General features: G+C 35.1%; 1 protein-coding gene across 2 annotated transcripts in view; it reads left to right on the top strand.

Moving 5' to 3' along the window:
- The first annotated feature begins 78 nt into the window (after positions 1-78).
- LOC129948841 (protein phosphatase 1L) overlaps positions 79-17,584 on the top strand; it is a 41,231-nt gene continuing 23,725 nt past the window's right edge. The window contains exons 1-2 of one of the 2 annotated variants that reach the window (XM_056059940.1): positions 79-920; positions 10,532-10,712. In XM_056059940.1, the coding sequence (XP_055915915.1) occupies positions 881-920; positions 10,532-10,712 (221 nt within the window). In that variant the 5' untranslated portion in view covers positions 79-880. Of the gene's footprint in view, positions 921-9,675; positions 10,713-17,584 lie in introns of those variants that run through there. The other variant, XM_056059939.1, reaches the window with a different exon arrangement.

The following is a 17,584-nucleotide window of genomic DNA, read 5'->3' as shown; positions in this document are numbered from 1 at the left end:
CTGCGGTTTCCCGCCACCATCATCTTTATCGTCAGTCGTCGTCGGTCGGTTCGGTAGTGCCTCTGCCACCTGCCTTGGGGCTCTACTCTAGCACTAGTGCTCTACTTTAGTCAGCTTGACTCCGCGCTTTTCTCCTCCGCAAATAGTTTCATTTTTTTTTCTTTCTTGTCAAATTACTTAGATTCTTACAAAAGCCCAAAAGGGCAACAACGTAAAGAAACAAATGTTTGCCACCTTTATTGCTATCCGCTTCGATTTATCTATTTATGAATCCGATTATACGTGCACGAAAAATAAAATAAAAAAGAGAAGAACAACAACGACGACAAGCGTCGTCGACTACGGTACGGAGGAGCTGACCGTTTTTATTCCGCTCAGGCTTTCGATATGGCTAGATAGTTGTCGCTGTCGGTTTCGATGTCGGTACGGTACTCTCGGTACTCCTGGTACCTCTAGCTTTTTCGATTCAGTACTTGCAAAAATCGAGTGCAGTGCAAGTGCTCTTTTGTTTCTATAATATTTAAGGAGAAGCGGTGTACTGCGGCGCGGCGCGGCGCGAGGCCACATTTGCCAACAAACATCCCTTAACTTTTTCTAATTGAGTGTCATCACAGTTGTTCGGGTATTTTGAAAAATAATACAAAAATACACTTACCTACAATTCGGCTTTGGTTCAATTCAGTTCGCATAAAATAACGGTAAACGAAAGTTAAGGGTCATTTAAATCGGTTGTGTTAATATAAAATTTGTGTGTGAACAAATAAAGAAATTTTATCGAAATTGTGTGAATAAACGGTGATTTTTTAACTCCAAAAAACACCGTGAAAAATGTCCCTAAAAACATAAACAAATAGAAAAGTTTCTTTTTAACGAAATAGTTATGAAGCGGTCAATTAAAAAGTCCCTGACAATACATGGAGGTATGCCAAAGAAGTTGCTTTAAAATTAAATAAAAACACAACGAGAACTTAACGAAACATTTGCAAATAAACAAATTTAACCTTGTTCACTTTAATATTACAAATTCAAAAGTTTGCTTGTGAAAACATGAAAATTTTAACGAAATCGTGTGTTAAATCGTTTTACTTTAAAATTGAAAACCGTGCCGAAAAATGTGCCGTAAACCATAAACAATATATTTTTAACGAAAAATCCTTGGAGGGGCTTCAATTAAAAATATTAAAAAGTTCCTAAATTTAAATGGAAATCTAATAAAAGGAAGTTGTTTAAAAATTGAGAAAATATAATGAAAACTTAACGAAACATTTACTATAGGCCTAATTTTAAATTCTTAAGGTGCAGTTTACAAGGTTAAATTTGTTTATTTGTTAATATCAAAGTGTAACAAATGAAAAATGTACTCATAAATTATTATTTTTCCTGGTTTTTGTATTGTTTTTATATTATTTATAAAAATTTGGCTAATTGACAAAAGAAAAAGAAACATTTAGAAGGACTGCCCACCCTTGCAAAATAAACTATGCATCAATATTTAGATGTTATGCTCTTTTGCGGCTTGTGTCCACACGTTTTCGAGTTATATGGTTATATTCCGTTCCTTACACGATACACGACAAGATATGGTGCGCGTCATAACGGTGTTTTTTTTTGTTTAGTGTACGTTTAGAGTTCATAATTGTTTTTGAGACAAAAATTATAATTTATTAATCTTTGCCACATCCATGTAAATAAATTGCGCATTTGAGTAATTTATGAACGCGTGAATTGGGAATATTATTATGTACACTTACCTATATTTTGTTTGCATTTTATGAATGAATGTACAAAAAAGTACAGTGTACTCATCTTAATGTTTACTATATTTTTGTGTAATTTCCGTATTATGTACAAAAATGGCGGAGGTAACGGTGGCAGTGCGGCCAGTGGTGGTGGCGTTGGCATCGGCGGCGGTAATATGAAGTTGAATATAGTAGAAGAAAGTGTAGTTCGTGTTTATTTAATATAGGTTGTTGGTTAGATAAAGAAATTGTTCCTATAAAAAAACATTAATTTCCAACTTCATTATCTTAATAGGTATCTATTGATGTTTACAACATTTGTACTGTATATCTATACATGGAGGTACCTGAATGTGGCATTCTAGATATTATAGTTTGAGTTTATCGATTCGAATCAAATCACCATTAATAAAATATGTCTATCTATTTTTTATTGATTTTATTTTTCAAAAAGAATTGTGCCTATATGGTATTTTCTTACCACCCTAAACATTTTCTAGATTGTTTTTGTTCTACTCATATAGTGTACATAAATGTATAGTGCATCATTATAGGCTTCTTAATTATTTTTCATTTGTTATTTATTTATTTAACTTCCTTTATTTGATTTATAGTAAACAAACATATGAGAGGGATATGACTAAGTCACCGTAAAATATTATAGCAAATACGATATTGATTTAAACAGTGAAGAAACATAAAGAAAGAGAACTCTAGCCTTTTGTGATTAATCCAAAATGTCATTTAATTGATTGATTTTTATTTTACCGTTCGAAAGTTGTTTTTATATTCCCTTTAATAATAAAATTACCTACATGCAAGTTCAATTACTCTCTTTTATTTTGATATTTTGTTATAATTTGAACATATTTTGTTTGACATCATGAGTAATCTATTGTCATTCCAATGTATAAAAATTTCCAATAGGAAGTTTTTTTTTAATAGCCCGCTTTTTGGGCAGCTGTCACTTTTGAAGCTGTCATGTTTTGACACTTACTTACTTAAGGTGGCGCTACAGTCCGGGGTGGACATGGGCCTCAACCAACATGCGTATCCAGCCAGCTCGGTCCCTAGCTAGCTGTCTCCAGTTTCGCACGCCAAGTTGGTTGAGGTCCTCTCCCACCTGGGTGCGCCACCTGAGTCGCGGTCTTCCTCTACTGCACCGTCCCTCGGGATTGGATTCGAAGACCTTCCGGGCTGGAGCGTTGATGTCCATCCGCTCTACATGACCTACCCATCTAAGCCGTTGGACTTTAATTCTGCTAACTAGGTCAGTGTCGCTGTACAGCCCGTACAGTTCGTCGTTATATCTTCTCCTCCATTCTCCATCTATGCGTACGGGACCAAAAATCACCCGAAGAATTTTTCTCTCGAAGCATCCTAAGACGCTCTCATCTTTCTTTGACAGGGTCCAGGCCTCAGCGCCATAAATGAGAACCGGGATGATGAGTGTCTTATAGATGGTGATTTAGATGCTCTTTGCGTTCTAAGTCCAAAGAAGCACGGATTTGCAAGAGTTATTCTTCGTTTGATTTCAGCGCTGGTGTCGTTGTCTGTGTTAATAGTGGTGCCTAGGTAGACAAAGTCCTTAACTACCTCAAAGTTATAGCTGTCCATGGTGACGTTTTGTCCAAGACGTCGTTGTTCAGTGTCCTTTTTTGATGACAGCATATACTTGGTGTTGCCCTCATTGACCACTAAACGCATCTTCTTCGCTTCCGTCTCAATGCTCAACAACGCTCTACTGACATCACGCTTTGATCTTCCAATTATGTCAATATCATCTGCGTATCCGAGTAATTGGATAGACCTTTGGAAGATTGTGCTTCTAGTGTTGACGGTTGAGTTTTGCACAATTCTTTCAAGAACGATGTTGAAGAAGTCGCATGACAGTGCATCGCCTTGTCTAAAACCTTTTTCATCAAATGCATCGCTAAGATCTTTTCTGACCTTGATAGAGAAGCGTGCATGTGCAGATCGTCATTCTGCACAAATGGATAAGCTTGACAGGGATGCCAAAACTAGACAGTGCTCTGTAGAGATCTTCCCTATAGATGCTATCATACGCGGCTTTAAAATCGATAAAGAAATGGTGGGTATCGATTTGAAGTTCCTGCGTTTTTTCCAAGATCTGCCGTATTGTGAAAATTTGGTCGATATTGGACTTTCGTGGTCTGAAGCCACACTGATATGGAATTATCAAGTTTGTTGACGAACAGAGAGGATCTTTAATGCAATGTTTCTGATGCCTCTGTAGTTGACGCAGTTTAGAGGGTCTCCTTTCTTATGTATTGAGCACACTAGCTGAGATTCCACTCATCGGACATGCTTTCTTCCGACCATATTTTGCAGATGAGTTGATGTATGCTCCCTACCAAGTCATCGCCTGCTGCATTGAATAGTTCGGCAGCGATGCCGTCAGCTCCAGCAGCTTTGTATGACTTAAGTTTAGATATAGCTATCTTCACTTCGTCAAGGTCGGGTAGGCGGAATTGTTGATCTGCGTCGCCGAGGTTGAGTGGTTCTATCTCCCTCACAGCGGAATTCGGTTCGTCATCGCCGTTATATAATTTGGAGAAGTATAGTCCTTCCATATTCTCATCTTAGACTGCGATTCTACTATGATGTTCCCCCTTTTGGTAAAATTTACGAACCTCATTCCTGTTGTGACATCCCTCTATCTCCTCGACCGCAAGCTTCGCATGCTCTCTTTTATTCCATCTAAGAAGCCGGTGTTCCGCTCTCCTCGTCTGCTCGTAGAGCTTGTGAGCAGCTCTGGTCCTCCTGTGCAGCGCTGTTTTGTATGTCTGTCGTTTCGCTGTTTGCCGGCATTTGTCGTCAAACCAGGTGTTTCGCTGTGGTGGCCGTGTGAAACCAAGCACTTCAGAGGCGGCATCTCTGATGGCTGCGAGGCAATGTTGCCACTGGTTTTCAATGCTTAATGCAGGCAGCATAGGACTCCTTAAGAGGTTATTAGAGACTTGATCGGAAAGGACATGGCAGTCTCTTGCGATTGTAGCCGTCTAACGTCAAATCTTCTCACAGTACTTCCTTGTTTTGGCTTGGATCGGTATATCCGTAGTCGTACCTTGGCTACACCGCGGTAGTGACCGAGTCAATGTTGGTCTCTCGGAATGTTCGGATATCCTGTATACTGGAGAAGTGTCGTGCGTCGATCGCAATGTGGTCAATCTGGCTGACGGTTGAGATTTCCATGTCCCCTTGTGGATATTGAGATGTGTGTGATAATTTTACCATTGTACTAAAAATGGAATATCAAGTGCAAAAAGGCTTTTAATTTGGTAACAACTTGAAGATGGAATTCATGAAATCATCGAAGTTGAAGATCCTTAAATTTGTTATAGAAAATTTTATGAAATTGAATTCTTTCTCATAATTTTAATAATTTTCTAACCACTTTTCGTGCAATTCTGTTTAAAAATAAATAAATTTTGAGGCGCAACAGTCCGTTGAGAACTAGGACCTATTGACTTACAACTCTCAACCATTCCTGTGAGTAATGTTGTCAGGAATGGAGAGGACCTACAGTTTATATGCCGAACCCGAACGGCTAATTTGAGAGAGTACTTTTTCATGACAAGAGTTACTCTTGGAGAATTTGTCAATTTCTCGCAAGAGGCAGCACCCGTGAAATGACTTTTGATGACATAGGCAGTGATCGAACCCAAGACCTCTGGCATGAAAATCCAAAGGTTACTACAATTCTGTTTAACTTAAAATAATTTTCATACATTAAAACGGGCTAATACTCTTATGTTTTAAAAACGCTGTTAAACAAAATAAAGACTTTCCTGGGTACTTTTTTAAAGTATGTTGTTGTCTCGTTTTTTAAATCACGGTATGGATTTTTCCAACACTTCTGGAATTTAAAATATGCACTTTTAAAATTTCAAAAACACTTGAAATAGATACACACGTATGCAGTAATTTTAAGGTTTAATGAAAACACCGCAGTGTTCGAAACATACAATTTAGGTGATGATTTCACAGAGTACAAATATTTTAGTTTCAGACATAATTTCTATTTCTAAATGCACAACTTTTCATTTGATTTAGCTCAATTGGATTTAAATAAAAACTGTCAAAGTAATGGTTGCCATGGCGAAATTTTCAAGTGAAACATCGAAATAAAAGCCCTGTTTTATTTTCCCCATGATACAGATAAGATCATCTATATTTATTTGCTTTACAACAACTCAGCGAAATCCTGCTTTATTGATCTTGGATCTTTATTCGTGATAAAAATTAGTTTTTCTATTTCACACCAGGTGACATTTTGTCTTGTACAGTTTGGTATCACTTTCAAATATTTCAATAAAAACAGTGTTTCCATATTACATTTTTGATTTATCTAAAATTAAATTATTTTTCAATGACAAAACGAAAAGTTTATTATTTATTTATTTTGTGTGTAAAAATATATTTGACAGAATAAGTAGGTATCTTTTTTTTCTTAAAAAATAAAAATAAACAAATCATCGTTAATCAAAATCATCAAAGGGCAACTTCACTCTAAACGTCAAATAATGTAATTTCAATATGTTGAAACACGACTAAAAATACCAAATTGACAGTCTTGTCATAAAAATCCTACTGTTTTTTTCTTTTGCCTGTCGTAAGATTTATCTTTAAAAAAGATTAAATGTTGAAATATTGCATTGATATTCGATGATTTCGAATGTTATTAAGAAAAAGTCATTTATCCCCTAAAAACGTCTAATTATTTTATTTCAAGATTTACCTAACTCTTTTTGATGTAGGTGCATGGTTTAGTCTTATTTATCAATAATTCACAGTGTTAGTCTTTCAAAATAATTCCTTTTTCGCTGCATTTGCCTTGGACAAATAAACATGTCACAATGTTAGAACCTTGGAGTGGAAAATCTTGCCACATGCCACCAACAACTTGTTGATGACTAATAGTATAGATTTGCAAATTTCTTATTCCATATTTTATCCAACAATTCAGTGGAAATTTTTACCTTCACTTTCTCTGAAATAATTGATTAATAAATAATTTGAATTTGTTAAATAAACAAATTTAGCTCATGTTGTAAGTGATTCCATAAATTTAATAAAACTTGCAATAATAATTTGGAGTGCAAATATGAGATCTTTCGTGATTTGAAATGCATTAAAGTTAACTAAAGAATATTGTTTTTGTTTAATGCTATTTTATAAATGTGCCATCAGAGGACTATGTTGGGTTTCTATGGCGTATGAGTATTATTTCACTATTTCCTTATTCATTTTTCTACCCGCCATGTTATAAACAATAACAATTGTTACACTTTTTAGCTTTAAATATACACAATTTTTAGAAAAATAGAAAATACAAGAAACAAACACAAAATATATCCCATAGGTACTTTTTTATTTGTAATACACACATGACACGTTTTTCAGATTTCATTTTATTACTTTCCTTCTCGCTTTTATTGTTATTTCTGTTTAAATATGTGACATTTTCAAAAACTCGTGCAAGCTCAATGTTCTGTCAGTTTTTTGACAAGATTAATCCATTCTGCAGTAAATACATCGATTTGTATTCAAATCTGTCAAACCACAGATATTCGACTTCCACGTACGATTGTGAACACTTTTGTTAAAAAATATTTTGGAAATATGGAAATATGGAGAGTGATCTGATAAGTACCCTGTTAGTGTTCTATCTGCTCTAGGCACATCTGACCATTGTATTATATCAGCAAATTTCTCGTGTCAAAACTGTTCAGTTAAAGAAAGCGAACCGTATTGAGGAAAGCCGAAAAAAGTTCAATCAAGCCAGGAAGGCCTGCAACGCCTATATTCGACGGACCAAATTTTTACAAAAATTACTGCAAAAAATACTGCAATGTCCCAAAGGCAGTACAAATTTTTGATCATTTGTAAAAAAACATGAAAATTTCTTCCTCTTCATAGGTTCCTACGCTCGTTGTCAATGACACTCCTTTTGTTAGCTCTTTAGAGAAAGTCCATCTCTTTGCTAGGCAGTTCGCCGCCAATTCAACGCTGCCACTGAGTGTTATGACTCCGCCTGTACTTGAGCAAGTTAAGTGATTATGTAGCGTAGTGTTTTTCAACGTTGGCAAAACCACTGCGTAAGCCTTTTCATTTATCCTACTCCTCAGATCTCGTTCCGCGAGGATGGAAAACTGCATTTGTCCAGCCCCAAAAAAGGCGAATCTTCATAACCCTCTAATTACCGACCGATTGCACTTACGTCCCTTCTTTAAAAGGTCATGGAAACGCTGATTAATTATCAGCTCAAGAAATATCTTTATGATCGAAAGCTTCTTAATGACCGGCAGTACGGCTTTCGATGCAATAGGTCCACTGGTGATCTCATGATTCATTTCACAGAACAGTTTAACAAATTTGTACATCGTTTTGGAGAAAGTAAGATTATTGCACTTGATATTTCAAAAGCTTTTTATAAGGTTTGGCATCAGGCTCTCTTATCGAAAATGCGTGCTTTTGGTTTGCATGAATCCCTGCTTCATTAGATTAGTAATTACCTTTCGGATAGTTCAATACAAGTAGTATTGGATGGATTCTGAAAACCATAAAATAAATGCTGGTGTGCCTCAGGGCTCTGTTCTATCTCCAACACTCTTTCTCATTTTTTTAATGATCTCCTGTGTGCAACATCTAATCCAATACATTGTTTCACTGACTATAGAACTCTTAGCTTTTCATATTCACATCCCTCTTCTTCAGATGTGGAACTGCAACGTCAAAATATGATAAGCTCATTAAATTCCAACTTGAACAGCATTGCTCAATGGGGATTAAAAAACCGCGTGGAATTTAATGTTTCGAAAACACTATGCTGTCTTGTATCTTTAAAGCGAGATATACCCCCATTGCCATTATCCATGGATGGCACTTGCATCAATGAGACTGAACACCTCGATATTCTCGGTATGTGTGCCACCAACCACCTCTTGTGGAATGATCACATACGCGATGTCGCCAAAAATGCGGCAAGGTGTTTGGGTTTCCTTAGGCGATGCAAGAAATATTTTACCCCTTCTGATCTGGCTGTTATCTACAAGAGTTACATACGTCCAAAGCTTGAGTATAACTCCCATCTCTGGGCTGGTGCTCCTGCAACTTACTTAAGCCTTTGGACAGTATTGAACGTAGAGCATTTAAATTGATAGATGATAATATCACCATAAGTTCATTTACTTCGCTTGAACATCGTCGTAAGGTCTCTTGTCTGCCATAGAGAAATAACTAGCATTCCTCCCCTAAAACGGTTTAACCGTAATACTCGCGCTTCTAGGAATGCTCATCAGTACACCCTCGAGCCCAACTTCGGCCGTCCTGTCAAATACAGAGATTCGTTCTTTAGCCGTACTACGCGAATGTTGAATGACTTACCACATTCTGTCATTTCTAGTCATTGCAATATTCTGGAATTCAAAACCAATGTGCACCGACATCTCCTTTTAAACCCTCTCTTCTCTTCCTAGTGCTCACACTGTGCCTCTGCATAATAAGGGTAGTAATATCCCCTTGAGTGTGTGCTTATTATAAAAAAAACTTCTCATGCAACTAAAAACCATCAAATATTTAACAACTTTGACAGGGACACGAAATCATACTAAAATTACCCTTTTCTTAATCCTATTCTATTAGAAAAAAAAATTATTAGGTGAAACCAAAAATAGGATTATTTCACCGTATCGAAACAGCCTGGTACGTTTTGACAGTTTATGAGAAAAATATTAACGTAATTATTAACTGTCATTCGCAAAGTGAATAAAAAGTTTTAACATCTTTGTTTAGCCGTATAATTTACTCTACAAATATAATCAAAAAGTTAAATGAAATTAATAATAATAATTTGAGAATTAATTCTTACATAGAAAAGTAGCGAATAATTGCCAACTAAAAAAATATCCCTCTCAATTCGCCTCATCTTGTCAAACCCAAATGGGGTATTTTCCACCACGTCAACGAACACTACAATCTGACGTTTCACAAAAAATACTCCGCTATTTGTATTTTCGCCTTTTGCTCGCGCAGCAGTCGACGGCGAATTTTCCAATTGTCAACAAGTGAGTTCTGAATTTTCTCGTGTACAAGACTTATTTTTTGTTTTACTTGAGGAAAATCCAAAATAAAAGAAAAATAATATACTAACTGAAAATAAACCCAATAATAAATATAGACGTGTGTTTTCTTGCCTTCCAAATATATGCCTTCACTTTTATTTGGCTAATCAATTCTTGGCCGCCGCGGAGAAGAATATGATTTGATCTCCAAGAAGAAGAAATTCAAAAACGAATCCTAAAATAAGATTTTGTCAAATTTTGTCATAGTATTTTGAATAAATAAAAATAATTTATAGAAATTTATAGAAATAATATACAGTTCGCAATTTTGTGGTTCTCGAAGTGTGTCTCTTTATTCTATCATCTATCTTGTCGTGTTGTGTAAAGTTTGATTGGGATTTAAGTTTTTCGAAGCCGGTTCCATCAACGCGCGCGTTGTGTCCTTTTTTGGGATTTAAAGAAATTCCTGTCCGACGACAATCTGCACAGACACTACTCCTCCTTAAATGGATGATGAGCTTGAGGACAAGGTCTTTTACCAAACATACGTGTCCCACATGAAGATTCTGTCCAAGTTTGCCGTCGGTCTCTCTTCCATCAACTCCCCGCTGGCTTACGTGTGGAAACTATGCCGCCTCTATGTCCTTCGTCCGGAAGTGATATTCTGTGGCATCATACTTTTCATATTTCTTGTTTATTTGCAAGCGGTTGACGTATGGGGCCGTGGGCTGCTCGGACGACTTCAGGCCACTCTGGGCCGGCAGAAGGCCAATCGGATGAAACTCATCGATGGATCTGGTTCGGCAGACCATCAATGCTGGGAAGAGGTGCAGCAACAGAGCTCTGCATTCGCCATACTCGGTCGAAGGCCTCGCATGGAAGACAGGTAAGTTTTGATGAGTGTAACGAGAAGAAATTTAATGTTGCCTTATGTTATTGTATTTTGCTCGCATCTGTCGAGTTCGAGTGCAGTATTAGATTCAGGAAAAGAGTGCAGATGGAAAGCTGGGTGAAGGCGAAGGGATAGAAGATAGTTGAAGAATAAAAATCGATACATTGCAATGTGGTTGGGTTTTTCGGATTGGGGCTGCATTTCACGACTTGGAGTTCATTGCATTACAAGTTTTACCCTTTCTTTGCTGCGCAGTATTGAGGCTAATCTATTTATAGATAGAATATGTATGAGGAGGAAGAGGAGAGGAAGGAATATAGCGTGCAAATTGCAACAATCTTGACGCAGTCATCACAGTACTTAGGCGGTGAATATTCGCCATACAATTGAAATGTTTCACATGTTTTTCTTTTCTGGAAAATTCCTCCACTATCTGATAGACAGTTTGTTGCTTTTGTTTTTGTTGCTGCTATTGTTGATAAACGGCAGTGAAGTCTTGAAAACAAACATATACATAAATATTATGATTATAGCCATGCCGGCTAATATCAATAAATAAATCAAGATGTAAAGTTCAGAATGTTGATTGACATATGTATGTAGAATAATTTACGCGACTCTACTGAAGCGTGTTAGTCTAATCTTAATCTTTTTGAATCTAAAATGCTACGTTTCACCAGACATATGAAACTCTCTAAAAGACTACCGACTCTAAAGTTTTGACTCATGCAAACAAAAATAAATCAATTTAAAACGATTTTAGTTTTTTTAAATTAATTTTAGCATAAATACGCATTTAAGTTTAAAAAATCGCTGCTTTCGACAGGAAACAATAAAAATTGGCAGACAACTGTAGAAGAGTACAAATAATCCAATAAGTGCCTCAGGGGGTGAATTTATTAGTTTTTAAGTTTATTTAAATTTCAACAACAAACAAAAATTGCCCATTAAGAAATCGATATTTTATCGTAAACAAATGTTTTAAACACATTAAAAAATATGTTATTGTATAAATAGAGTAATAAGTGAAATATGAACTGCTATTTATTAATTTTATGTTTTATTAGAGCTGTCTACAATCTACATCCGTATTAGAATTGGACATGATTAATTAAAATGGGACTTAGCTGAACCATTTGAGGGTATCTTTTTGCATTCCTATTTAATCCATTTAATTTGAACGATCTCCACTATGAGCTTAGGCCGAATTGTAAAAAATATAAAAGCCGAATAAACGGTACATTTCTTCTTCAACAATTTAAAAATAGCAACTCATAGGTATTAATTCCGGATTTCCATGGAAATCTTGGGATCTTTTTTTGTAGCCAATTTAACACTTTTAAAAGTCTAATTTGTTGGTGTTCTTTGTTGGCGGTGTAGCTGTCATAATTGTTTTTTCACTTTTTCTGCTAGTGATCAAAGAGGAATGGGCTCGTTTAGGCAACATAAGGGACTTGAAAGTAAAGCAAGTTTTTAGCATCTGATTGGCCAGCTGCCAAAAAATTGTCTTCAAATTAAGGCAACTTTGTTGGAAACTTGACTGGAAGTTAGTTAAGACAAATCTCCCTAAGCCCTAACTATCCAGTTAAGGATTCTTACAGTGAATGCCATTCATATTGTTTTTTTTTTTTGGTTTCTTTCCATAAAACACTTTCTTTTAACTTTAAAAAAGTTAAAAAACTGTTTTTCTTTAATATATTTTGTAGTTGATAATTTAATATATACATATATACAATTTTAATTAAAATAGCAAATTAACAAAATAAAATAAATAAAGAATACGACAACTCGAAAAATAACACTTCCTTAATATTCGTTTTTTTGTACATACTTATATTAACTTTTTAACTAATCTTTCCGGAGGTTGTGGAGGTGTTTGGATAGCTTTTGGACAGTTGCAGAAGCCATTCCTTTACAACATGCCCCTTGTGCTTCGGGTCGTTGTGCTGGTAAAATTTAAAATTCTTTAAAATGCCCATTTTCTCACTGCGTTGACTTAAATTTTCATTTATGTACCTACCTCAAATAGTATTCCTTATTCAATATACCGTCGATGAACAGTAAATTTCAAATGCCTCTTGCCGAAATGCACTTCCAAACCATGATGTGCCCGCCTCCATGCTTCACTGTTGGCTTTGTGTTCCTGCTTTTAAGGTCTCATTTGATCCCACCAAGTTGTGGTCCCTCGCAAATTTGATCCGAATTTGCCTGTTACGCATATCGATAAATGGCTATTTTTCTGGCAACACGACCATTGTCGATATTTGTCTGTATGGTTTGGCGTACCGTTGATGCAGATATTTTCTTTTTGCATTCCATTAACACTTCTTGCACAGTTTTTGGTGCACTGAAACGAGGATTTTCTTTAATTTTTCTTACTATAATCCGTTCTTCTTTCGTTGTTATATTTTTTGGTTGACCCATCTGCTTCTTTGGTTCGATCCTTACTTCTCTTTTATACCTCCGACCATTATTACCGACTGTGTTTGGCTTCATGTCTAAAATATCAGCATTTTGTTTGTATGTTTCACCTTTATTATGGTGAAAAATAACAAGGTTTCTTTTTTCAAGGCTTGCATTTTTTTCCTTTGCGCTCCATGATGAACTTTTTAAATAAAACCAAACGATCTTACACTAAATTGTTTTTAAAATGTATTCAAACGTCTAGTGAACACTTAATTTTAATGGCACTTTTGAATAGTCAAATTGTTAATCGCAGCAAATGTCAAAATCAGCAAAGAAAACAAAAAACGAATATTAATGAAGCGCTTACATGTGTCCTTTTTGCGTGGTTTATCGTACATGTTACTGCTTGAACAGAATGGTGTAGCTGTAGCTGTTGCCTGTAGCACTGTCAAAGTTAAAAGATACGAAAATAGTATACATCGACACATTGAGAAGCTGTAGCTGTAGCTGTAGCAGTAGCTGCAGCGCAAGTTGACTCAACTTTAACTTTTGGCGACGCTACAAGCTACATTTGAGATGACAGATGGGGGAAACCCAATTCATTCTTTGACTTTTCACTTTTTTTTTGGGAGCGTTCAATGCATTTGAGAGTTTTTTCTGGTTTTGTAACTTTTTTTTAGTATGCTACCATACAAATTCAGTTCAAATATAAATTTTATATGCGTTGAACATGCCCGAATAAATTTCCTGCGCTACACCATTGTGGGCGACCTTTGCTACATAGTGAGCATTTTTATTGACAGCTTATACTACAGCGATTTTTTTAGCTACAGCTGCATCTCATTCTGTTCAAGCAGTTAATGCAGTTAAGTGATTGCAACCGAATAATAAACCTACATTCAAATTTTACTACGTAATAGTAGCTACATAGTCAAGTGCTTTGGATTGTATAAATCTTACTACAGAAGTAGTTAAAATTTCCACTTCGACATAGTGTACAAATGTCGGCTAAAAAGTTAGTTGGCACTGATTTTGACGTTTCATAATCAGCTGTTGAAAAAAGTTACAAAAGATTCAAAAATTCAAAATTAAACTTATAGTTCAGTACTTAGAAAGAAATTATGAAATAGAAGCAGCTGAAGAAATTTTCAATCAAATCTTAACAGTTAGGGTTTTTTAGGTGCAAAAAAAAAAAGAAAATTCACTTAACAATTTTTTTACATACCTATGACTTCATCTTCTTCCGAATCGCTCATTATATCTAATTTTTTTTTTTATTTGTTTAACATAAAAATATTGTTTGAAATTCTCAAAATTTTTTCAAATGTTTCCGATTTTGCGTTTGTTTGCTTTTGCATCTGTCATTAATATGACACCTCAGGATTGAATAGCTTTGTAGTGAAGTTGAACTGTGTAGCCATCTCCGTAAGAGATGATCGACAATTTAGGGCTGTTAGTAGTTTGATGCTTGCTATAAGCTAACCACTTTCTGAAAATTCTGAAGTCTTAGTCTACTTTTTGTGTACAATGAAAGTATTTTATTTTTTGACATCTCCTTAAAAATAGCAGAGTTAGATAGCTCAATATGATATCTACAAATCCACCTATCCAAAATAGCCCACCAAATACGAGATTGAACACAGCCATATTATGGCTGCCAACAAATTATGTATTTGAAAGTTGACAAGAAAGTTAGTCAAGAAAAATATTCCTAACTATCAAGTCAAGTATATTTCTGTCAAAATGACATTGGATCATGTTTTTTCATTCGACTGAAAGTTGAACTTAATTACTCTATGGTTAAATTATTTTCTGCACAACTTAATTTAATATTTTCTGTAAAAGAGTTAGTTGTCAATTTGGAAAAGAAATAAGTAATATTTCTTTACAATGCAAAATACAAATCGTTATGGATAGCTTGCCTGAGATTTTTTTTGTAGACAATAATATTTTTGGTAGTTTTTGTGCAATGAACTTAAAGTAGTGGTTTGTGATGTAAAGTACTGAATTTAAAATGCATGACACTTCGAAACTTACTACACTCACCGAAATAATTATAAAGGCAGTATGATTTTTCGAAGCAAAAAAAGAAAATATAACACTTTTTAAAAAAATTTTAATGAAAAACGTAACAAAAACACTTATTCTAACAAAATAAACACTTTTGATTTTTTTTTTTAGTTTAGAGGAACAAATTAACTAAAAATTAAAATTTCGCTACGAAATAATTATAAAGGCACTTGTTTTTTTTCGTGTTTAACAATTCTAATACGAAGTATGGTTGCCTTTTTTGCTATAACTTCTTCCATTCGTCTAGGCATTGAGTTAATTAGGGTTTGAACATAAGAATTATCTATGTTTTTCCACTCCTCTTGGATTGATTGCTTTAATTCCTTTACATCCTTAAACTGGCGGCCATGATGGAAAACTTTTGATGATAAAAGTGACCACAGGTTCTCAATTGGGTTTAAGTCGGGACTTAATGCTGGCCAATCAAAAGTGGGGATATTTCGGGACGACAGGAACTCTTTTGTGGCTCTTGATCTGTGGATTGCAGCGTTGTCTTGCTGGAAAATGAACTCTGGTGTGGCTATTTCATCTTCAAAATTGATTAAAACATCATCGAGGAGTTGAATGTAGTAAACAGAATCCATTCTCGTGCTCACGAAGCAAATGGGAGTAGTTCCATTGTACCCTATACCCCCCCAAACCATAAGGGATCCTCCACCAAAGTTTCGCCGTTTGCGCACTATTTTGGGGTCGTTTTTAGAGCGTCAATATTTGTGTCCGCCGTCTGGACCATCCAAGTTAAACTTCTTCTCGTCTGTAAAAATCACTGTTCTCCACTCCTCTCTCCAGAACCGGTGTTTTTCAGCAAATCGAAGCCGGGCTAGTTTGTGTCGTGGCAATAGCTCTGGTTTAGCACATTTGGTTTCGTATGAAAGCTTCAAATCTTTTTTTATTATTTGTTGGACTCGTCGCACTCCCACTCCTAAGTCCATTTTTGCCATTAACTCCTTAGCACACAAGTTATCTCTAATAAGGAGTCTTTTCATCTCTCTTTTGGCACGATTGGTGACGAGCGGCGTCCTTCCTGGTCGTTTTTTTGTCCCATATTGCGGACCTTTGTTGATGAAATTGTCAATGACGCAGCTCGACCCTTCCCAAACGTCGTGAAATTTCGCGATTGGATAGGCCTATCTCATGGTATACCTTGATTTTTCCTTTTTCTTCGCCGGTCAACGACTTTCCACGCGGCATTGTTTAGAAACCACCAAAAAGCTTTTTAAATTCAATAAAAAAAAACAAAAATTAAATAAAAAATTACTGTTAAAACCATAATAATAACTTTAACCCACTTGCGCTCTCATTGAAGGTCAAATTAGATGTGTAAATCATAAATGCCTTTATATTTATTTCGCAGGAAAAACGGTAAAAACGGCTGTTTCATTTTAAAACAATAAATATACATGTTTTTATATACATAGGAATTGAGGGTTGCCAAGTACTCAAAACCATGTATAATTTGTTTTCTGAAAAATAACTCCTTTCATATTAAAAATAATAAAATCAGCCTGCCTTTATAAATATTTCGGTGAGTGTAGTTGCCTTGGTCAAAATGTACGTTCAAAGAATAAAGTTGACTCCAAATGAAGTCCCTTATGTTGCCTGAACCTGCCCATTGTAACTTCGTATACGTGTAAACGAGTTCGGTAAAGCTGTCAAATTTCCAACTAAATATTTCAAAAAGAAATTGTATAAGAAAAAATCCAATTCTGCAGATTTGATCTTAAATCAAAAATCAATCAATTTATTTTTGCCCTATGAAATGCAAACATATTGAAAATGTGTGTTGTGACAGATGATCTAGGTCAAAAATAAATTGATTTATTTTAACCATTGAAAACCCCATTAGTTCTTCAATTTTTTTTTGATTTTAACCGTTTTTGTAATTTATTCTTTATTATTATTATCTTTATTTTTTCAACATATAAAATACAAATGTTTTAATATAAAAGATTTACGAACATGGCTTTAAAGCCGTCTGCTGATTATATCTAAAATTATTACATTAAAATTTACATTTATAAATTTTAAACACAGCAAAAAAATTAGAAATTTTCTGTTTATAGTATCAAAGGCAGCTTTAAAACCTACAAAAAAGCATAGAGATTCGTTTTCTTATCCAGAAAACATTTAGCGGCAATAGTTAGAGTAAAAATTTGATCTACTGTAGAGAGGTTAGCTCGAAATCCAGCCAGAAAACAACTTATTTTGTTGTTTGTATTAACCGAAGGTACGAGTCTAAGATATAGTATCTGAGTAAACAGTTTTCGTAAAGAATTGAGAACAGAAATACCTCTGTAGTTTTCGAGGAGATTAGGATCTCCTTTTTTATAGATCGCTTAACCGGTTTAGAGGGATGATAAATTTATAAAATGCTCAATTGACCGTCAAGT

This window comes from Eupeodes corollae, chromosome 3, assembly GCF_945859685.1.
Source record: "Eupeodes corollae chromosome 3, idEupCoro1.1, whole genome shotgun sequence".
Classification (NCBI taxonomy): domain Eukaryota; kingdom Metazoa; phylum Arthropoda; class Insecta; order Diptera; family Syrphidae; genus Eupeodes; species Eupeodes corollae.
The sequence above is the reverse complement of the archived record's forward strand: the minus strand, read 5'-3'. Positions and strand labels throughout refer to the sequence as shown.